Here is a 22,691-nt window from a genome sequence, read left to right as displayed (position 1 = left end):
ATCTCTGTAAGTTAGTCTTAATTGCACATTGAAGTAACTTTTTCATATTTTACTGTTTCTTTTCCCATGCCTTACTGTGGTGTCCAGTTTAGTTTTATACCTGCTTGATAAGAATAACTGGATCTTATAAATATTGACAAGGTTATAGTTAAATTAGACTCAGGTCCCTAAACTTCAATAGAATATTTTATTTTGTAGTTAATCCATTTGTTATGTTTTACTAAGGTGACTTAATCCTTGTAACTTTTTCTTTTCTTTTCAGAAATTTCTGAATAAATTGGCAGAGGAACGCAGGCAGAAGAAGGAAGCTTGAGATGTGCAAGAAGCTTAATTATTTCAAAGAAAATAATGGTTCTTTGTTTTTAAATGTTAACCTTTTTTAAATACAGTACTGATAGTTAGAAGAAAACTATTGTATTCTTTTGTTTTAGTGGAAAATAATAGATAATAGATGTCTGTTCATGTGTTAAGTGTTATAGCAAAAATACATATACGGTTAAGTTAATGAAGAATTGTTTTTGTTTTATCAAAATAGTAACAGACAGAAATACTTTGTAGAGACTGACTTCATATGCTAAAGATACTTGCACCACTAAGAAAGATATGTAGAAGCATTCAGAGAAATGAAATTTAGTAGTTCCAAGCTTCAGAGATATGTCAAAACTTTTGATTCCATTCAATAAAGAACAAAACCAATTGTATTTTTATTACTTTCATCTGAAACATTCCACATTTTAATCTGAGCCTTGCAGACTTTTCATTTGGAGTTTGAAGCATTTTTGGTTTTGTTTCATTTATGGAGAACTTCACTAATGTGAGATTGGTAATTAAAATGCAGGTGCAGTTTTCTTTCAATGTCATGTTGTTTAGATAATAAGAAATATTAAGTAATTGGCTTTAGATTTTGTAATTTTTTCCCCTAAGTTCCTGCTAGATTTCGTATTCTAGAAGTCAATGTATTTTCAGTGAAATGTAAAAATATTCCCCTTCTCTTTGACCAGTATTAATTTCTTGAGATCTTATTGCTTGTCACTTGAATCCTGTAGCTGTCATACATCATCTGGTATAAGCAACATTTGATTTTTGAAGTGTGTAGACCATCTCTTTGTATTTTCAGGATGTAATTTTACATTTCTGCATTTTAAAAACAGTTTGGCCATAATCTTAGACGCACGCTTCTAATTCATATACTTGCATATGTGACCTTTGTGAACAGAAATTTGCATGTATAATCTGTGTTTACTTGTAACTTTCTGGTTATATTATATACTGCTTATATCTGTGGATTCAAGTTTCTTAAGTGAGTACCAATAAAAAAGAAAAACCTAGGCCATGTTCATTGGTTATACATGTTTGAGGTGTTAACCAATATATTTGTCACAGTTGTGGTTTTTATTTACTGTTACACTTTCTTGCATGCTTTAACAAATTATTCCATTTTTAATCTAGAGTGTTCTAAAAACTGCTACTAAAAATCTGAGTTTTAAAGCTTTTGGTGCTGGTGGATTTCTTGTTCCTGTTACATAAGTAAAAATTGGACTATTCATAGTCTTTTCAGACCTTCGGAGTTCAAAACGCTAAGCTCATGTTTAGACATGTCTAAGTGTTAACAATAAACTTGGAAATAACATGGAATAACAAGAATTAGTTGTATCAGCCTTTCAAAATATGTTGGGATAATTGGTTTAAGAGATTACTGTCAAGCAGATTTTTAATTTAAAAAAGAATTTAAGAGATTCTCTTTGAACCACTTAGATCTATTAAAGGATGTATCAAATGGAAGAAATTTTATGATCTACCACTGAGGGGAAAATGACACTTTAATGTAACATGCACAAAAAATCCTTGCCAGTTTACTTCAGTTTAATTTTGGCCTTTACTCATTACCAGCTTTTAATTCCAACTGTTAACTAACAGTAGCTATATACAAAGCATTTTGTGTACAGTGGCATCCCTTGTTTTCTGTCAGCTTTTTTTCATAGGTCTTACTTTGTTAGTTAGATATACCAAGGTGTAGAAAAGAATGTTTAATATCTTCATTTGCTAGGGTTTGGAAAGTATAAATTCTCATAAATTGCTAATGATGAATAAACCTGTAACAGCTATCTCCCAGATTATGACAAACCTTTATTTAATAGGAATGTTTTTCATTTAACCAACTATAAAGTAGAAAATTTTCCCACCCCCATTTTAGTTTTTAGTTTAATACAGATGTTAATCCTGAGTGAAGGAAACTTGATGTTTGTTTTACAATTTTATCATTGCTAATAAATATGGCCTATGAGAATTACTCTGGTAAGGCTTAAGTTGGCTAGCTGTAGTAGTGTGTATCCTAAAAACACATGGTTGACCAAAAAGTTCGTTCAGGTTTTTCCATAAGATCTTACCAACCCAATAATTTTATTTAGAGTTGTAAATGAGGAATGTAGATTTCTGGCTATTGAGTACTGACTAAGTACTTCTAGAGATTTTTATATGGTATAGATTATAAGGAACTTCTAAAGCTTATATCCAGCCTCTGAATTCTTTTACCCCTTTTTCTTAGGGTAAAAGGGCTTCCGTGATAGCTCAGCTGGTAAAGAATACACCTGCAGTGTGATTCGATTCCTGGGTCAGGAAGATCCACTGGAGAAGGGATAGGCTACCCATTCCAGTATTCTTGGGCTCCCCTGGTGGCTCAGCTGAAGAATCGGCCTGCAATGTGGAAGACCTGGGTTCAATCCCTTGGTTGGGAACATCCCCTGGAGAAGGGAACAGCTCTACCCACTGCGGTATTCTGGCCTGCAGAATCCCATGGATGTATAGTCCATGGGGTCACAACATGGACTGAGTTGGACATGACTAAGAGACTCTCACTTTAGGGTGAAAAGACAGACTATTAAGTAGTATGGCAGCGTTAGGTTATAAAAGTGGAAGAATACACACTTTTTTCTTGCCTGACTTTGTTTACAGTGTACTTTTAGTGCCTTTGAACTGGAAAATAACATGAGGATAAATTGTGACGAAAGAGGCTTGTATATAGTGGAAATCTGTAGGAATGCTGCATATTATATTTTTAAATCAGACAAAATTGGTATACACAGTTTGGTTAGGATAATACAAGCTAAGGCTAGGAGTTAGCAGCTCTGTACTGCTGTATTGGCTTCCATAGAATATGGCCTTGGATAGCCTAAATATCAACTGTTGAGGGCAATGCATTTGAGGTATTCTCCAACCAGGACCCTGAGCTGAGCTGTTCATTAAGCTGGAGTTAAAGTGCCTCTCCAAACTGATGCACGTCCTTTGCATGTCAGGTATGAGACATGGTATACAAACAAAATGCTTCTGTGAATTAAGACTGCTGCTGCTAAGTCGCTTCAGTCATGTCTGACACTCTGTGACCCCATAGACGGCAGACTACCAGGCTCCCCTGTCCCTGGGATTTTCCAGGCAAGAACACTGGATTGGGTTGCCATTTTCTTCTCCAGTGCATGAAAGTGAAAAGAAAGTGAAGTCACCCAGTCATGTCCAACTTTTAGTGATCCCATGAACTGCAGCCTACCAGGCTCCTCCATCCATGGGATTTTCCAGGCGAGAGTACTGGAGTGGGGTGCCATTGCCTTCTCCACTAGTGGTTCTCAAATGTTAGCATGTATCAGAATTACCTGCAAGCTTCATTTTAAACATTACTGGGCCCTGTTCGTAGAATTTCTGATTTACTGGGTGTAGGGTTGATTTTAATAATTTCCATTTTTCCATAAATTACCCAGGTGATGGCGATGTCTTAAGAATAGAGACCACACTTTAGAGAATGATTGATTTACCTATAGCTGAACTTTACTACTAGACACTTGTGGTCAGATGCCTGATTTAGATATTGTTGTTTGAAGGTTTTGCTACTGTACTAAAGGTAAGGGAAATGTTGGAAAAGAATATTTGGGATTCCCTCATGAAGCATGTTTTAAAGTTACAAGTGGGAGACACCCAAGAGCCCTCAATACTGCTTTCCCTGGTGAACCCTTTATCTTTTGCTTTGGACATTAATAAAATGAGCAGCTAATTTACTGAAGTTTTAAGTGAATGGAAAAATGGAAGTAAATACTTTCACTCCAGATAAAATTTGCTGAATTATTAACTGTAGTTGATAGAAGCTAGAGCTCAATTAAGGTACTAGTTATTAGGAAGAAATGTGAAGATAACAGGAGATAATAGCTTGAAAATTCCACGTGAGAACTGATAGATAATATATGGTTAATTTTTTAAAGGCTGTATTGACATTTATTAAAGCCTTTATCTTTAGCCCTGGCCTTCAATTTATAATTTCCATACATTGAAAGAATTCTGTAAAGCCAAATGTACAGTAGGGAACATGAAAATTAAGAGAAAGGAGGGGCAGTCTTTTATGTGTAGTAGAGAAAAAACAAATGGTGTTCACACCAATAACAGTAAAAATCGTAGCCATTAAATACAGGTTTAATAATCTGAACCATCTTGCTTTATATAGTGCACCATTCATATACAGGTTTAATTACCTGATCCAAATGGAATATACCAAGAGCAGCAGGAATGTCCTACCTTTGACAAGGACAGAATACTCCAATTTCAGTCATTGCACCTGTCAAAAGTAGGACCAATTCCTGTTTGCTTAGTTTTGCCAGGTTTGTTAAATCACTTTTCATCAGCTACTTCCTTGGCAACTGCCAAAGGTCTGTTCTTTATATGTATACCTCCCCCTCCACTTGTATCGGGAAGACACCAGTTTATGCTCTGTGTGTGCACTTAATCTGCTTTGGGATAAAAACCTGTGGAAAGGAATTGGAGTTTAAATGGTCATTACTAGATGATAAAAACTAGTGAAAACCTAACTCTTTCCTAATTGTGGCTAATTCTGCTCACAAGCACAAGTTGTGTCTGATTCATTTCATTGTAAGTAGCTAAGCTGTGCAAAACCAGCAAGGAAGGGCTTGACACTGCAAAAGAGGAATTTCCTCTGCCCATATATTCTGTACATCTGTAGGTGCATATCACCCTTTTTAAAAAAACCTTTGCCTTTTTATACTTAAAACTTTCTACAAATTTGACCCCTATAAGTCAGGCCAGTTTTTGCTTTTATACACAGAATATACTATCCTAGCCATTTTTAAATAACATCTTACTCTGTTAACCATAATTCATCTCAATTCCCTAATTCATAATCAATTCCCTATTGATAGGCTTTTCCATTTTGACTATTAACAGCTATCAATATCTTTACATCTTTCCAATTTCATCTATTTGTGGAGTGTTTGAGACAGAAGATTCATACATTTTTACATCTGATGAAAACTCAAGAGTGAGAGCCTGTTCATAACCATCCTTTCCTGATTCCTGCATCCTACTTCACCTTCCATCTCAAGTTAGAATTGTTGGTGCCTGAACAATACATGAATTTCAGTAGCATTTTAAAACTCGACCTCTTGATTCCATTGCAGCATCTTACCACTGGCAAATTTAATAGCCTTCCTTTTTGTGACACTTTTCCAATCAGATCATCACCACCATCCAGATAGCATCTGCAGATTATAAACTGTTTTGGTTTTATATTCCTCTGTTCATGCCTCTTCTAGCCTCAAGTTGATAAATTACCTTCCAGGTTCCTTGAATTAATCATACTCCATAAACCAGTAAAACACTATCTTCCTCCCCAGAGCTGTTCAGCAGCCAAGAAAGCCAAGCTCTTTTCCCCTGGTTTAGGATTGTTGAGTCGCTAAGTCATGTTCAACTCTGCTGCTTCATGGGCTGCAGCACACCAGGCTCCTCTGCCCTCCGCTACCTCCCGAAGTCTGCTCAAATTCGTGAACAATGATGCTGTCTACCCATCTCACCTGCTGCAGCACCCTTTTGCCTTCTTTCATTCCCAGCGTTGGGTTATTTTCCTATGAGTCAGCTTTTCCCATCAGGTGGCCAAAGTATTGGAGCTTCAGCCTCAGCATTAGTCCTTCCAATTAAAATTCAGGGTTGATTTTCCTTAGGATTGACTGCCTTGATCTTGCAGTCCAAGGGACTCTCAAGAGTCTTCTCCAGCACCACAGTTTTAAAGTATCAATTCTGCACTTAGCCTTTATGGTCCAATTCTCATGTCCATATGTGACTACTGGAAAAATCATAGTTTGACTATATGGACCTTTGTCAGCAAAGTGATGTCTCTGCTTTTTAATATGCTGTCTAGGTTTGTAATAGCTTCCTTTCCAAAGAGGAAGCATCTTTTTAAGTTTCATGGCTACAGTCACCTACAGTGATTTTTGAGCCCAAGAAAATATGTCACTGCTTCCACTTTTTCCCCTTCTATCTGCCATGAAGCGATGGGACCTGGATGCCATGATGTTAGTTTGGTTTTTGTTTTTAATTTATTGTGACTGCAAGGTGTCTAAGGGGATGTGGAATCTAGTTGCCTGACTAGGGATCAAACTTGGGCCCTCTCCATTGGGAGCATGAAGTCCCAGCCACTGGACCAGAAGGAAGTCCCTGATCTTAGTTTTTTTAATGTTGAGTTTCAAGCCAGCTTTTTCACTCTTTGGCTCAAGAGGCTCTCTAGTTCCTCTGCACTTTCTGCCTTAGAGTGGTATTACCTCCATATCTGAGGTTATTTATATTTCTCCCAGCAATCTTTTTGGTTTTATTTTTTTTTTTATTATTTCTTGCAGCATTGTTGATTCCAGTTTGTGATTCATCCAGTAAATAAGTTAAATAAGCAGGTTGACAATATACAGCCTTGTTCTTCCTTTCCTTTTGAACCAGTCAGTCTTTCCCTGTCTCTATTAATGTTGCTTCTTGACCAGCACACAGGTTTCTCAGGAGACAGGTAAGGTGGTCTGGTACTCCCCTATAAGAATTTTCCAGTTTGTTGTGATCCACACAGAGACTTTAGTCAGTTTAGGATACATATTTGCAAATGTGGCCAACGTGTTTGACTGAGGGGTAACCATCACATTTTATTTCTTTGGAGCTTTGGGCTGACTCAAAAGATTTTTAATGAATGAAATGGCCCTAGAGAGAAGCCCTCTTGGATTCAGGACTTCCATGGAGGGAGCTTTTTTTTTTAATTTTTGTCTTCAGTTTTAGCAGATAGAAAAGCTTGATTTTTTAAGATTCAAGGTTTACAAGAGAGTAAAAAGATAAATCTCAGTCCTTCATTTTACTTCCCCAGTGGGAAGAAAGTTTTACTGTGTCCCCTTTCAAATGTATATTCGGAGATTTTTTTACACATACTATACACTGTACCTTGATTGGTATCACTAAAAACATACACAAGACTTGCCAGTGAGGAAGCAAGGAAGCAGAGATTAATGTATGGCAGGCAGCGCATCCGAGAACAGGGAGGAAGAAATTATTGGACCCTTAACTCACCCTTCTGTCTTCCCTCTGAACAGACTATTTCCTTTGGAACTTCGAAAGGGGGTTATAGATCTCAATTCCCATCTCACATTGAGTTCACCGTTGTGGTTGAAAAAGCCTGATTGGCCAAGAGTACTTTAACGTTTTCATGCTATGTCTGGATAGTGGTGGTAAGATCTGGGTTCGAAAAGGGTGTACCTGGACGTGTATGAGTGCAGGTGCTTGTGTAATAAGCCTCAGTGAATTTGTCTTAGTTTATTATTTCTGTGTTATGTTTTCTGTGTCAGGATCTCTGGATATGGTTTGGTACGTGTCACTCATAGTGTGACGCTGTATATCACGTTTGATGTGTGTGTCTGGCTGTGTGACTGCACTCTCGTTATCTAGATGTTCCTATTTGATGTCAGTGTGTTTGAGGTAACTGTTGCGGTGTGTAATAGTCCACGTCTGTGTATCTCGTCTGGGTCTCCTTCCTAGCTCCCCCACTCACTGGATCCCATCATTCTTGAAGAATGGGCGCGTGCGGGGACACTGGCCCAGCTCCACTCCGGTTTTCCTAAGAAAACGTGACAGCACTCCCAGCGTTCCCCCGCGGTCACAAGGGTACGGAGGAAAGGCCTTTGCGCATGCACACGTGTGCAGCTAGGGCGACAAGAACTTTGAGGTGGGGGGGGGGGTCTCCCTTTCTCTCTCGTGCGCTCTCTGGTGGCCTCGGAGGGCAGCGCAGACAGAACGAGAGGCGGGGCCGGCGGCAGCGACGGAAGTGAAGTCACTTCCGGGCTGGGGTGTTTGTTTGGACTGGAGAAGGGAGGCTGCGGGCGAAGCGCGCGTCGAGCGGGGGAGCGGCGCTGCCTGTGGAGATCCGCGGAGGCCGACCGGATTCGTTGGCTGCCGTCCCCGCTGCCGTGCACTGGGTGAGGGGTTCCCTCGGGCGGAGCGGCGAGAAGGGTGCGGCGGCCCCGACGGTCGAGGGACAGCACCTCGGCGACGGCTGAGGGGCCTAGAGGGTCCCTTGGGTCGTTGGCCACCAAGCCCGTATGGCTCCCGTTGTTCCTTGCCTTTTCCGGGTCTGAGAAGATGATCTTGGACCGACTTAGTCTCTTTCTTTGAGAAATGGCCGTCGCTTTTTTTTTTCTCATTGTCATTATTATGATTTGGATCTCGCTGCTCTCTATCCGGGTCCTCGGTGGCGCGCGATGGTTGCCGGGATAGCACTTTCTCGCGAGCCCCCCCCAAATTCCTTCGCCCCCCCCCAAGTCCCTTCGCCCCCGCTCCGGTACCCTTTTCTCCTGCTCCCCGCTGCCGCCTCGGCAACAAAGCTCATTGTTTCTCCCCACTTTACGCCTGCGCGTCGCCACGCGCTGCCCCTACTTGCTGCGCTTGCGCGCTCCTCCTGAAGCTTGGGTGGGGGAAGAGAGGGGCGGAGGGACTGGCGGGTTGCCTTGCGTACTAGAAGAGCGTTTTGTAACTGTCCGCGAGCCTGTACCTTTCTGATTTGTTTTCTCCGGTTTCTTCGACATCCCCTACCCCTTAATTGTAGTTACATCGTATTCCGTGCTCGGGTTAGGAGGTCCTTTGGAGTACTGGCAACTCCTACTCCAGGACTGTTTTGAACCAGTTGAAATTTTAAGGGCTCAGCCAATTCACGTTTTTCAATTTTCGTTCTTTCACTTTTTAGTTTCTCTGTACTAATTCTCTCGCACCATCAAAAATATATATATAGCTTGTGGTCAAGTTATTTGTTTCAAAACATTTGTTGAAGCACCCAGCATTGATATTTTCTGTAACTGCAAAATGGGACCTTTTCTGCTGCTTTTGTTGTTTTGTTTTCCCTGATTTTGCAACGCCATCATCTCACAGAAACCACAAACTCTAGAAAGAATTTGGCATCCAGTGTGCCGTGGGAGAAGGCCTAACAGCTGACAGCTTTTGACATTTCAGCAGAAGACAAATTCCCATTTTGCATGTGCTGGCTAATCTTATCTAATTAACCTGGTGGTATGATTTTCACAGTTTGCGTTTGAGCAGTTGGTCAGGTGTTGGTTTGAGTTTTCTTTAAATAGCGTTTGAAATTTCATGGGCTGCAGGTTATGTATGCAAATAAAGTTCTCTAAGGGTTTTAATGAGATTTCTAGTGTTTGCTGTTTTGTGTTTCTGTTCCGGTCTGTGAGGATATTTTGAGCAAATTACGCTGTTTATACCACTTGTTAATTGTGAACTTGTTCAAAACTTAATTTTTTCTCACAAGTAGGTGTCTTTGGCAAAAAAAAAAGGTAACTCTCCCCCAAAATGTAGCCTGCTTGTCTGTTTCTTTATGGGATGCAAAGTGATTTTCATATTAAACTTGTGAAATAAGCAGGGAGAGTAAGTTTTATCCTGCCCATTTTGAAAGCAGTAGAAACTTGAGAGATTATTTTATTAGGCACACACTTCTATAGCCCTTAGTAATGCAAGGCATTGCTCAAAGTACTTTTACAAGTATTTACTCTTCAGTGTCTTTAGGGAGCAAGTACTACTGTAAAATGAAGATTATAAATGAAAGAGATGTGGAGTAACTTGCCCAATGTTACACAACTATAAGAGCTGGAATTCAAATCCAAGTGGAGATTATGTGCTCTTAACCTCTGTAGCATGCTGCCTGTGATTTAGTAACAAATTCAGAGTCCTCTGGTGGTTAATGGCATATCTGGGATTTGAACCCAATCCAAAATGAAAGTTGTCCAAGTTGTCTTGGTGATCTGGATCACCCCGTTGCACAGATACATTAAGATTTCACGTATGATACAGCCTGAGATCCACTATCAGTACCTCAGTCTTTTTTCTTAACTTCCTCATTGTTTATAGTGATGCTGTCCAGTAAGATAGCTACTGAGCACATGTCTGTTGAGCACCTGCAATGTAGCAAGTGCAACCAAAGAACTAAAATTTTGATTGTATGAAATTGAAATTGTTGTTGTTCAGTCACTAAGTTGTGTCTGACTCTTTGACCCCATGGACTGACTGCAGCACCCCTGACCTTCCTGTCCTTTACCATCTCCTGGAGTTTGCCCAGGTTCATGTCCATTGAATCTGTGATGCCATCCAACTGTCTCATCTTCTGCCACCCTCTTCTTGTGCCTTAAAATTAATTTAAATTTAAATAGCAACAAGTATCTGGTGGCTACCAAGTTGGATAGTGTGAATTTATTTGAACTGACTCTGCTTCTTTTTTGTATCAGTTTTTATAAATAAGGATGGTATTTCTGATGCACTTCGAGCTTTTTTCAGCCGTGTTGTACCATCCTTGTTCTTACCTGATAATGTAGATACACTACAGTTGAGATCAGGGTTATAGTCTTTGGGATTTTTCTGTGACATTGTTTCACTCCTACAAGTGGTTGGTTCTGTTGTTTTTATCTTATAGCTTACCCTAGCAATCTTAATTTTTCTACATGTTTAGTAATACTGTTATCTGCTAGGCTGTTTGCCTAGGTACTCTTATTATTATCCATTTTACACATAGGAAACCTGAAAAAGATTAAATAACCTGCCCACTGTCACATATCTAGAAAGGCAGCCGGTTCCAGAGCCCATGCTTTTAATCATTATTTTATACTGCCAAACATTAAACAAAAAATTCAGTGCTGCTCAGACTTCTGAATTAAATATAGAAACTGATGCAGAAATTTCTATATCTTCTCTCACTAACTAAAATACATATGTATACAATATATGTGTGTTTAAACAACAAATAACTTTTAAAAGCCTACAGTAGTTCAAAGTAGAGTCCAGTGGAATAAGAAAAAGTGGTAAGTCTGTGGAGTCAGTTTCTTTCTGATTTTTTTGTGAGGGTTCTGGTGGCACCACTCGGCTTCTGGGATCTTAGTTCCGCCACCAGGGATTGATCCCTGATTCCTGGCAGTGGAAGCCCAGAGTTGTAACCATTGGACCACCAGGAAATTCCTTGTGGAGTCAGTTTAATGAAAGAAGCAGAAAGAGAATTCTGTTTGAATTTTAATGAGAATTTTTTTAAGAGTTAATGTTTTTATTTTTTATTTCAGTTTTATTGAGATATAATTGAAATATAGCACTGTATAAGTTAAGGTATATAGTATAATGATTTTATTTACATACATCATGAAGTGGTTAATGACAGTTCTTAAGAGATGAAAAGGGGGAAACTTTCTAAAACGTAAAAGATTTATTTTCGTATTTTAAAATTTTGTAGCGACTATAAATGTATGGACACTGCTGGAAACCAATAAATGGCAAAAAATAGCCGAGGAAAAGAGTTTGTAGGTTTAAAGTGCCAGATAGCAGGAAAAAACTGCTCTTAACCTAACCAAAATCTGGTGAAATTTCTTTTTTAGCAGTTCTTACTGAGCTATAGTTCACATACCATGCAGTTCATCCACTTAAAGTATATAATAGTCTTTAGTATATTACCAGAGTTGTACTTCCATCACCACAGTCAGTTTTAGGACATTTTCATTGCCTCAAAAAGAAATCTTATGCCCATGATCTGTCATACAATGTGTTCCTTTGTGACTAACTTCTTTGATTTAGCATGATGTTTTCAGTATTCATCCATCTATCAGCTGGTGGACCTTTGGGTTGTATCTGTTTTTTTTTTACTATTAAGAATACTATTGCTATGAACATTTTGCCTGTTTAAGTTTTTATGTAGATACATATTTTCATTTCCCTTGGGAATATACCCAGGAGTGGAATTGCTGGGTTATATGGTAATTCCATTTTTAATCTTTCGGGGAACTACCAGGCTGTTTTCCATTTTAAGTTTCCCATTGGCAGCGAATGAGGGTTCCAATTTTTCCATATTTTCACTAATATAAAGTATTATCTCATGGTTTTGATTTGCATTTTCCAGATGGTTAAGGATGTTGAGCATCTTTTCATGAGCATCTTTTTTGGCCTTTGGAGAACTTTCCAGATGTTTTGCCCATTTTAAAATTGGTTGGTTGGTCTTTTATTGTTGAGTTGTAATAGGTCTTTATTCTAAATAAAGTTCCCTTATCAGATATGATTTGCTTCTGTTTCTTTTCTACCTTTCCAGAGATTCTATGCATTTGCAAATTGTAAACATACACATACCCCTCTTTTACCTATATTAAGATTTTATCACACTCACTGTGTTCTGCAAATTGTCAAGTTGGAATTTTTTTTCCTTATGATAAATCCCATGTCAGCCTTATCAAGGAAAAGAGGGATATAGTGAAATTAGCTATGAAATAGGAGAAATTAGTTTCTGTTTTAACAAGAAATGAGATTTTAATGAAATAAAAATTACTGTACTTAACCAGAGATGTTTGTTGTTATTCAGTTGCTAAATCATGTCTGGCTCTTTGCGACCCCATGGACTGCAGCACTCCAGGCTTCCCTGTCCTTCATTCCCTCCTGGAGTTTGCTGAAATCCATGTCCATTGAGTCAGTGATGCTTTCTCACCATCTCATCCTCTGTTACCCCCTTCTCCTTTTGCCTTCAGCCTCTCCCAGCATGAGGGTCTTTTCCAGTGAGTCAGCTCTTCGCATCAGATGGCCAAAGTATTCAAACTTCAGCTTCGGTCCTTCCAGTGAATATTCAGGGTTGATTCCATTTAGGATTGAATGGCTTGAACCAAGGGACTTGCAAGAGTCTCCTGCAACACCACAGACTGAAATCGTCAATTCTTCAGCATTCAGCCTTCTTTATGTCCAACTCTCCCGTCCGTACATGTAGAAAACCTGAATAGACCTATCAAAATGAGAAAATTAAAGGTTGTTAATAATACCAAGCCCTTATAATTTTAGATTCATTTGTCTTTGGGGATCCCATAATACTTGTTATTCAAATGATTCCTGAATATAAGGATGGAAAAATTCCTAGTTCATTTTTTTGAAAACTATTTTATGTAGCCTTCTCACAGTCTGGGTTTGCAGTTCCTTTCTTTTGGAACTTGATACTTGTCACTCTGCCATCTATATTGTTTGAACCCTCTTGTATTTTTTATCTTTTTGCTGCTTTCTGGATACTTTCTTTTATCTTTAGTTCTTTGTATAGATCTAGTCTGCTGCCGAACCCATTATATTTTTGTTTATGTTGTGATTTTTATATATCATCATTTGGCTGTTTTCCAAATCTGCTGTGTGTACTTTTTATATTTAGCTGTTTTCTGAAGATATTTTCAAGCTTGATATGTAATGATCATTTTGCCACATGAGTGGCAACATGCTGCATGAGTTTTGATTATGCTTTCTGTGAATTGCACTGGTTCTTGCTTATTGTATCTTTTTTTTGCCTTTTGAATTTCGTTATCTTTCATTTTGAACTCCTCATTGGCCTTAAAGATTTATTTTTTGAGGTTCTTAAGGCCTACAATGAAGATGCCTTCCTCTCAAGGAATTTTACATTTGCTTTTGCCAGGCTCTGGCACTAGGGACACTGCCAATCAAGGGCCACTTTATACTCAGTTCATGACTTGGGATGTTCTGGACCTCCCAGGTGATGAGGATTTATTCCTCCTATCCATAAGAGGTGCAGCCATAGTCACAGTGTCTGTGTTCTCTTCCACCGTTTCCTTTTGATTTGCTTGGTGTGGGGAGTGGGAGTCGTTTTTGGTTCACCCTTAACCTGAGTATATAGCCCTTTAGGGTCCCAGCTTAGAGCGGGAGGATTTCCTGTTCCATCTTTCCTATATGCCTTTTGCCCCACGAAGCATCCAAGGTCAACTCAAAGAAGCCTAGTTCCAAGTAAATGGATATGCCATCTTCCTGGCCAGGGGGCTTAACATAAAAACATGATCCTGATTAAACTGCAAATTTTTAGTAAAATTCCCATCAGACTGTTATTGACAATTCTAAAATTGATACAAACATGAAAGTGCAAGATTCCCCTCTCCCCCAGGAAAGTTGCTAAGGGATTTGTGCTACTAGGTATTCAAACTTACTGAAAGGCTACTGTATTCAAAACAGTATGATACTGCGCTGAAATATTTGAAGATGAAAGATCATGATGAAAGGTCTGCAACATAGCAAATGGTTAAGCCAAAAAAAAAGTTGTATAGAGAAAACAACTGTGGCAAAAAGCTAACAGTTGATGAATCTAGATGAAAGGTACAAGTGTTCATGATACTACTATTATGACTTTTTTGTAAGTTTAAAATTCTTAAAAAAAGTTGGGGATAAAACAGTATACAATATACCATCATAGGACAAGGAAACAGTATAGTAGGAATTTGATCATGATAAACCTGAGTAACAAGCTTTCATTTCAATAATGATGAATACAGATCTTTTACATCATACTCAAAGTAATGCTCACATGAGTTAAAGATTTAGAGGACTTCCCTGGTGGTCCAGTGTCTAAGATTGCATGCTCCCAGTGCATGGGGCCTGGGTTCAATCCCTGGTCAGGGAAATAGGTTCCACATGCTGCAACTGCAGATCCCAAGTGCCATGACTAAGGAAGGCCCAGTAAGCCAAATAAATAGGTGAAAATATATTTTAAAAAATAATGGAAATAGTTGGGGTTTTGGTTGTGGGTTTTCTTTTTTTAGGTTTCAATATAAAAAAGACTATAAAAATACTGAGAGAAAATAAAGGAAATAAAACCTCAAGATAGGGAAAGACTTCCTAAACAAGATGAACATATCCTGGCAGCTGTAGAGGAAAACAGTGAGATTCTTCTGTGCCCACCTGTTTGCAAAAGTAAAATGCTATATTGATTATATAGAGAGCTGTTGAGGATGCAGAGAAATGGGAGCACCCAGCTTATTATAGGAATGTACATTACCATAATATTTTTGGCATATAATCTGTCTTTTTAAAGCTACAAATGCACATGGCCTTTGACCCAGTTATTCTCACTTATCAGAATGTATCCTACAGAAAACACAACTAGAAAAGGATATGTGTACAAGGGTGATCAAAGCAGGATTATTTGTAATGAAAAAACTGGAAATCTAAATGTGCATCAGAGAAGACATGGTTGAATAATTGCTGCTGTATCCATTAAAAAAATAAGTATACTTGTGCACATTGACTAGTAAGGATCTTTGATGTGATATATTTAGTTTAGCGTGATTCTATTAAAACGCATAAATTCTTTATGTGTGTCTCTATAAGCAAAAAAATATGAAAGGACATATACTAAGCTGTTAAAATTGACCACCTCTGGATAAGATTGAAGATGGAAAGGGAAAAACTTCCTTAAGACCTGTTTAAGTAGGGCCTACTTTGTACATAAACAGATTTTTCACTTTAATGCTTCCTTTTCCAACAAAATTTCCTAACTATGTGCAAAGACCCATTATCCAGAATTTTTCAAATGATTATTGAAAAAATTGATACATTGTTGTTTTACCATTTTGTGATTTTTGTTTAGGAAAATCTTATTAGATGTTATTCTTAACAACTACTAGATTTCTAGTATTAGTAATTTAATATTCCTTGTTCTGAATTAGTATTACTGTGTTGTTTTAGACATCCTTTTATGAGATTAAGGCTAAAGATTAAAATTTTTGAATTATATTTTGTGATAATTTTAGGATTTTAAATAATAAAAATAAATGTTTTTTGAAGCAATAAATGTTCTTTGAAGCAAATATGAACATTAAAAATTGGGGCAAGGGGATTATGAGTTTTCTCTGTTCATTTCTGCCCATTTTTAAGTGGTTTCCATTAAATCATGAACAAAGACAAGACAGCAACAGATTGTTATGGTTTACTTCTCAGATGTTTGTTGTTTTTTTTTTACTGTATTTGTCAAGTCATTACATACATTGTATTCTCAAACATCACTCAAGCAAGTTAGGTGCTTCTGTTTTGTTTTCAGGAGTTCCTGTTTAAGTTTTTGTTGGTTTTGTTCTAGAGAGAAGCTTTTTATCAGCCACAAGAGACTAATATATATAGATTTGAGCTCATTGACTTGAAGCTGCTGCTTTTGGACTGCCTCTGAATAAGATGATGATACATCTCAGCAGTACACCTCACACTATGTATTTTTTTGGTTTTTCCTAGTGGTTACCCTGGACATTACAAGTGATACCTTAGTTTGTAACTAGTGTGGACTAATGCCACTTTAGTTTCCTGTAGAGAGAAAGAGGAGTTATAAAGCAAGAAATCTATTAGTGACTTATATTTACTGTGTAGTTACCATTGTTTATTTCTTCCAGTGAATTCAAGTTAATGCTGGTATTGTTTTTATTTCAATGTGAAGGGGTCAGTTAACTCTTCCTATAATACAGGTGTATTGGTAATGAACTCTCACTTTTTTACTTATCTGGGAATGTCTTAGTTCCCCCCCCACACCCCTTTTATCCCTTCATATGTGTTGTCCTGTTTTCTGGCTGCTAGTTTCTGATGTGAAATCATCTATTAATCTTGTTGTTTTGAAGATGCTCTTTTGGTCTTTGACTTTCAATAACTTGATTACAATGTGTCCATGTGGATTGCTTTGAGTTTATTCTACTTGGAAATTCCTTGAGCTGCTTGGATAGGTTTCATCAAGTTGGAGGAGTTAGGGGCCATTATTCTTCACTCTTTCTCTTCTTCTGGGTCTCCCATTATGCATATATTGGTACATGTAACGGTATCCTACTGATCTCTGAGGTCTGTTCATTTTTAAATCTTCCATTATTTTTTATGTTTTTCAGACTAAATAATCTTTGATTTACCAAGTTTACTGATTCTTTCCCCACTCAAACCTGCTGCTGTATGCTGAGGCACACCTTTAACACTTGAGCACTTTACAGCTCTTTCTTAACCTTTTTATGTACAGAGCCTGAAACTTGAATAATCTTGTCAGGTCTTTTGTGAGTGTGCTGCCAACACTGGGCATGCCTGTGGCCTCTTAGGTTTCCCAGAATATGTAGGAGCTTTTCAAAGCCTTTATTCCCAAAGCATCTCTTTCACCAGCCTCTCTTCCTTTCCTTTTTATCCCAACTGTTATTCTTTGCTGGCACTGGCTACTATATTTGCCTTTAACTGTTTTTGACAAATGCTGATTTAAAATAATAAATTTTACGGTATTGAACTATATACTTAATTTTTTTTAAGATAGCAAAACACATGTGTGTGTTAATCATTCAGTCATGTCCAACTCTTTGCAACCCAGTGGAGTGTAGGCCACCAAGCTCCTCTGTCCTTGGAATTCTTCAGGCAAGAGTATTGGAGAGGGTAGCCATTCCCTTCTCCAGGAGATCTTCCTGACCAGGGATCGAACCCAGGACCCCTGCATTGCAGATGGATTCTTTACCATCTGAGCCACCAGGGAAGCCCCAAAACATACATAGAGCATAATAGAAAGTGTTTGGTCTAAGAAGAATCAAGAACAGGTCATAGAAGAAAATTTAAAATCTGATAACAATACCTTGTATTAAAACACCTTACAGTCAGTAATTGTAGGTCTGTCAGTATTCTGAAAGTAAATGATCCTCACCCCTCTGGCTTTTCACTTGACCGGCTATAGCAGAAATCTGGTCAGCAGTTGTTCCTTCCTCAGCTATCTTAAGATGCAAGATTAGTGTCCAGGCTCTAGTTGATTTTACTGGTTCCAGTTTGGATTTGTTTCCCAAATATTGCTTGACAATGAAATTTTATTTACTGTCCTTCATATACTTTCAGTGGGATCTGTACCAAAGCTACATGTTGTTTGATGAGGTGATAATGGGCAAAAAGCTGACCTTAAAGACATGTCAAATGCAGGGTTTAGGCCCTTTTTGCTAAGCACTATTTATATTTTGTTACTGGTTGGCATCAAACGAGGGAGGGGTTCCTTGAGATTCCCAGCCTATAGAATTTGCTGATGCAGATTTTCATTGTTTACATAAGCTTATGCTCATGAAATGTATGGAAAACACTTTTATCTTTAAAAAATTTTGTATTTATATATATGCACACTATTATAGTCACTTGGGAGAAGGCAATGGCACCCCACTCCAGTACTCTTGCCTGGAAAACCCCATGGACGGAGGAGTCTGGTAGGCTGCAGTCCATGGGGTCGCTAAGAGTCGGACACGACTGAGCGACTTCACTTTCACTTTCATACATTGGAGAAGGAAATGGCAACCCACTCCAGTGTTCTTGCCTGGAGAATCCCAGGGACAGGGGAGCCTGGTGGGCTGCCGTCTGTGGGGTCACACAGAGTCAGACACGACTGAAGCAACTCAGCAGCACCAGCAGCATAGTCACTGGAATCATATTCAAAAACAAGTTAGTGGTATTTCTACCTCTAGGCCTCACACATGATTGCTACTTAACTGTTTAGTTCTACTTGAATATTGAATGTCCTATACTCTGCTAAACATGATTTTTATTTGCTATTTTTAATGAAAAATATGTCACTTATTAATACTGTGGTCTTCTGAAAGGTAGGATTTAATGGTTATGGGTTGGGATAGGATACATGTTGGGAAAATAATGAAAAGCTGTTGTAAATTGGGATGTGTTTGAACATAGTTTAATGATTGGTTTGTGTGCAGAGTAAACAAAGTTCCATCAAGTTGCAAAGCAGGATTGACCTCCTTCTTTTCATAATATTTGAGTCTACTCTAAACTGTAGTTTGTTTAAAGATGAGCATATAAATGTTTGGTAGCCTGATACATAAGAATAAGTAATTTACTTTAGAGGAACTGATTGCTGTTTAGTCAGAACTTGTTATCAAAATAAGAGGGTTTATTTAATCCAAGATTAATGATAAATAAAAATATGAAGGATATCTATCATCTGTTTTCTGTTGTGTATTTTCATAGTACTTCAGTTTCCTAACCCAAATCATGTTTTCTTTCTACCCCACACAATGCGTGTGTTCAGTAATGTTCTGACTCTTTGCGACCTCACGGACTGTAGCCTGCCAGGCTCCTCTGTCCATGGAATAATTCTGGCAAGAATACTGGAGTGGGTTGCCATTTCCTCTTCCAGGGGATTCAGAATTCAAACCCGCAGCTCCTGCATTGGCCGGTGGAGTGTTACCACTGAGCCACCTGGGAAGCCCTCTACCCCACACCCTAGCACATAAATCTCAGTCTGTCTCTGCCTTTCTTTCATACACATACAACACTAAGTAAGGCAGAATTCTCAGTAATTTTTTAATTTTATTTGTTTGTTTGTTTTTGACTGTGCTGGGTCTTCATTGCTGAGCAGGCTCTTCCCTAGTTGTGGCAAGCGGGCCTGCTCTCGAGTTGCAGTGTGCCAGCTTCTCGCTGCAGTGGTTTCTCTTGTTACAGAGCACACGCTCTAGAGCACAGGCTCAGTAGTTGTGGCGCGCAGGCTTAATTGCCCTGCGACGTGCGGGATCCTCCCAGATCAGGGATCGAACCTGTGTCTCCTGCACTGGCAGGCAGATTCTTAGCCACTGAGCCACCAGGGAAGCCCTCTCAGTAATTCTTAATTCTGGACTTCCTAACAACGAAAAATGTTAGCGTCGCAATACTGTTGTCCTTAGTATTCAGTATTGGGGGAAATGCATATGTGCATCAGAATTGGGCCCACCCACCCCCACTGCTTAGAGACTTACATTCATATTATGTTGAAAGCTGTTTTTTAGTACTTATGTCCTATTAAGGATAAGTTCATAAAATGAGTTTAAAGGGCCAGGCAACATACATAGAGCAAGTCTGTCCCTGAACCTTACCCAAAGAAGGAAAACTATTTCTAGTATATTTTGGTTTTAGTGTTTAGTTTGATTATGACAACTTTGGAGTAAGAAGACATTTTTAAAGCTCTCATCTTCATATTAGGTATACTGTTGCCTTCCTTTGGCATAAATCACACTGTTTGGATTTATGTACAAGTCTCTCTTGCTTTACGTAAACACATTTTTTTAGCAATTTCAGAGTTCATGAATTGGTAGACTGTTATTGTAGGGGCGTCCCAGGTTGCACAGTGACAAAGAATCTGCCTGCCACTGTTGGAGATGCAAGAGACGTGGGTTCAGTCTCTGGGTTGGGAAGATCCCTTGGAGTAGGAAATAGCAACCCTTTCCAATATACTTCCCTGGGAAATTCCATGGACAGAGGAGCCTGGTGGGCTGCAGTCCATGGGGTCGCAAAGAATCGGACATAACTTATCAACCGGGTGTACACACACAGACTATTGTAGAATCTGGAACTTTAATGCTTCAAACTTTTAGCTTCCAATATATCAAAAGTTTGTTAGTTTTCACTTCCAGTACCTGGGTTTTTTAATATCAGTTTTCCAAGCCATGCTTGTTTTATCAGACACAGAATATTCTATTTTTTAAAAATTGGATGGTTTGGGGATTCAATTTAAATAATTGTTTGCCTTTGTTTACTGTTATTAGAATCTAGGCTATTCTCAGTTATTCCTTAGACACTAAAATCATTTAGGAGAAAAATGAAGCTTTCCAAATGCTTGGTTTATCATGTACATTAATGCATCAATATGCATCTCACACCTAACCATGATGTCTGGTAATAATAGATGCTCACTAAGAACTGAACAAATGACTGACTAAACTAACTATATTGTTGTTTTAAGGTTAAAAACTACATCTAACGCCAACCATGAAAGATCCAAGTCGCAGCAGTACTAGCCCAAGCATCATCAATGAAGATGTGATAATTAACGGTCATTCTCATGAAGATGACAATCCATTTGCAGAGTACATGTGGATGGAAAATGAAGAGGAATTCAACAGACAAGTTAGTTTTGTGTATAAACATTCTTTTTATTATAGCCCATGACAACCATCAAATAATACAATTGTACTTGTCCCTGAAGTGTGTTTTTCACCTGGTGCCTTATATATGAAATATATGGATTTCTGTGCCACCACTCCTATTTCATTTGGATGTTGATTACTACCAGGTTTAACTGCTCAATTGAAATAACCTTGGGAGGTTTTTTTGGTGTCTGACCCCAGAAATTCTGATGCAGAAGAGTTTAGGGTGGGACCTGGTAAACTTATTTTTTTTGAAGGTCTCAGGTGGTTCCAGTGAGCAGTAAGATTTGGAAACCACTACCTGACACCAGTCAGATTGTCCTATTGTGAAAGTCAAGAGAATCCAGAGTAGACAGGCGCAGGTACCAAAGTACTAGTTTTCACCTAAGGTTCTCGTTCTGACCAGCCCCTGAATCTGACACCACTGTTCTACTTTAGAGAACTCTCATACGTTGTAGAGAACTCTCATACATTGATAGATGTCTTTCTTCCCATATTTCTTGTAGCTGTTTTCGTCTTCTGTCTTGTTTCTCCCTGTTCCTGGCTTTGGCCATCAGTAGCCAGCTTGATTTGACCATATCTAGTTATTTATATTCAAGAGTGTTTAAAAAAAAGGTTAAGCAGTATGGTCTTCTATTTCAGTGACAGTGAAGTTGCTGACCCTCTAAAGATAATTTTTCCAGTCATTTTTGGGCAGATTTAGGGTTTGTTTAGTTCTGGAAGTATCATAGGTAATTCTGATACCCGGTCCTGCATAAGAACACTTCTTTGTTGCTTCTTCCCTGCCACCTTTAGTGGAAAGAAATAATATTCTGCTGTGACAAGTAAAGACATAGCAGAAATCTAAATAGATCTTTCCAGGTCTTACGGAAAAGATTTTTTTTACCTTAGCATAGAAGCAGACAAGGAAGGTATGACATTGTGATTCTTAATGGTTTATTTAAGATACTTTAAGCCTTTCCTAGTGATGTCATCTTACCAAGTATGCTATAAATTACCCTTTATTATAAATCCAGATAGAAGAGGAGTTATGGGAAGAAGAATTTATTGAACGCTGTTTCCAAGAAATGCTGGAAGAAGAAGAGGAACATGAGTGGTTTATTCCAGCTCGAGATCTCCCGCAAACTATGGACCAAATCCAAGACCAGTTTAATGACCTTGTTATCAGTGATGGCTCTTCCCTGGAAGATCTTGTGGTAAAGAGTTATTTTTTCATCTTTTTAAAACCTAGTTCATCTTTCTCATAAGTGGAAAAGCCAGCATCCATCTGTTTAAGAAGAGTTCTACGTCTCTTTCCCTTCAGAAATTCTGCTGCTTCTTACTATGGAAGCAGAGGCCTCCTGGTCTCACTTATGATATGGAGTGACTTTTGGCAGCACTCTGGAGCTAGTCTGATTAATAGATTTCTGACTAACAGATTTCTTGACACTACTTTTAGTTATGACAACTACGATACCCTAGGATACATAAATGTCTAAAAGCAGTCATTCAAAAGGGACAAGTATGTTCATGTGATTTGCCTATGCAAAAGTAGCTTGATGGAGCGGTTTTGCTCTATCTTAAATATTTAATGAAATTACAAATTTTTTTCTGAAAGGTAAAATTTTGGAGTTTTTTTTTCCTAACCCAGGATTTTCATTGAGTTACCCTAACTCCGTTTGGAATTGTGATTTAACAAAG

General features: G+C 38.3%; 3 protein-coding genes across 12 annotated transcripts in view; 2 read left to right on the top strand and 1 right to left on the bottom strand.

Moving 5' to 3' along the window:
• Positions 1–2,105, top strand: part of MATR3 (matrin 3) — a 38,541-nt gene extending 36,436 nt beyond the window's left edge. For 5 of the 10 annotated variants that reach the window (XM_018050317.1, XM_018050313.1, XM_018050318.1 and 2 more), the window contains one exon: positions 263–2,105. In XM_018050317.1, the coding sequence (XP_017905806.1) occupies positions 263–276 (14 nt within the window). In that variant the 3' untranslated portion in view covers positions 277–2,105. The remainder of the gene's footprint in view (positions 1–262) is intronic. The other 5 variants (XM_018050315.1, XM_005683007.3, XM_018050316.1 and 2 more) reach the window with 2 other exon arrangements.
• The window catches only part of PAIP2 (poly(A) binding protein interacting protein 2), a 17,255-nt gene continuing 2,673 nt past the window's right edge, over positions 8,110–22,691 (top strand). Inside the window, exons 1-3 of the mRNA XM_018050312.1 lie at positions 8,110–8,267; positions 20,828–20,991; positions 22,028–22,207. Coding sequence (XP_017905801.1) covers positions 20,854–20,991; positions 22,028–22,207 — 318 coding nt within the window. The 5' untranslated portion in view covers positions 8,110–8,267; positions 20,828–20,853. The remainder of the gene's footprint in view (positions 8,268–20,827; positions 20,992–22,027; positions 22,208–22,691) is intronic.
• SLC23A1 (solute carrier family 23 member 1) overlaps positions 12,927–22,691 on the bottom strand; it is a 25,081-nt gene continuing 15,316 nt past the window's right edge. The window contains exon 16 of the mRNA XM_013965597.2: positions 12,927–13,084. The gene's annotated coding sequence lies outside the window, so the exon portion shown is untranslated. The remainder of the gene's footprint in view (positions 13,085–22,691) is intronic.

This window comes from Capra hircus, chromosome 7 (assembly GCF_001704415.2).
Source record: "Capra hircus breed San Clemente chromosome 7, ASM170441v1, whole genome shotgun sequence".
In the NCBI taxonomy this organism is placed as follows: Eukaryota; Metazoa; Chordata; class Mammalia; order Artiodactyla; family Bovidae; genus Capra; species Capra hircus.
The sequence above is the reverse complement of the archived record's forward strand: the minus strand, read 5'-3'. Positions and strand labels throughout refer to the sequence as shown.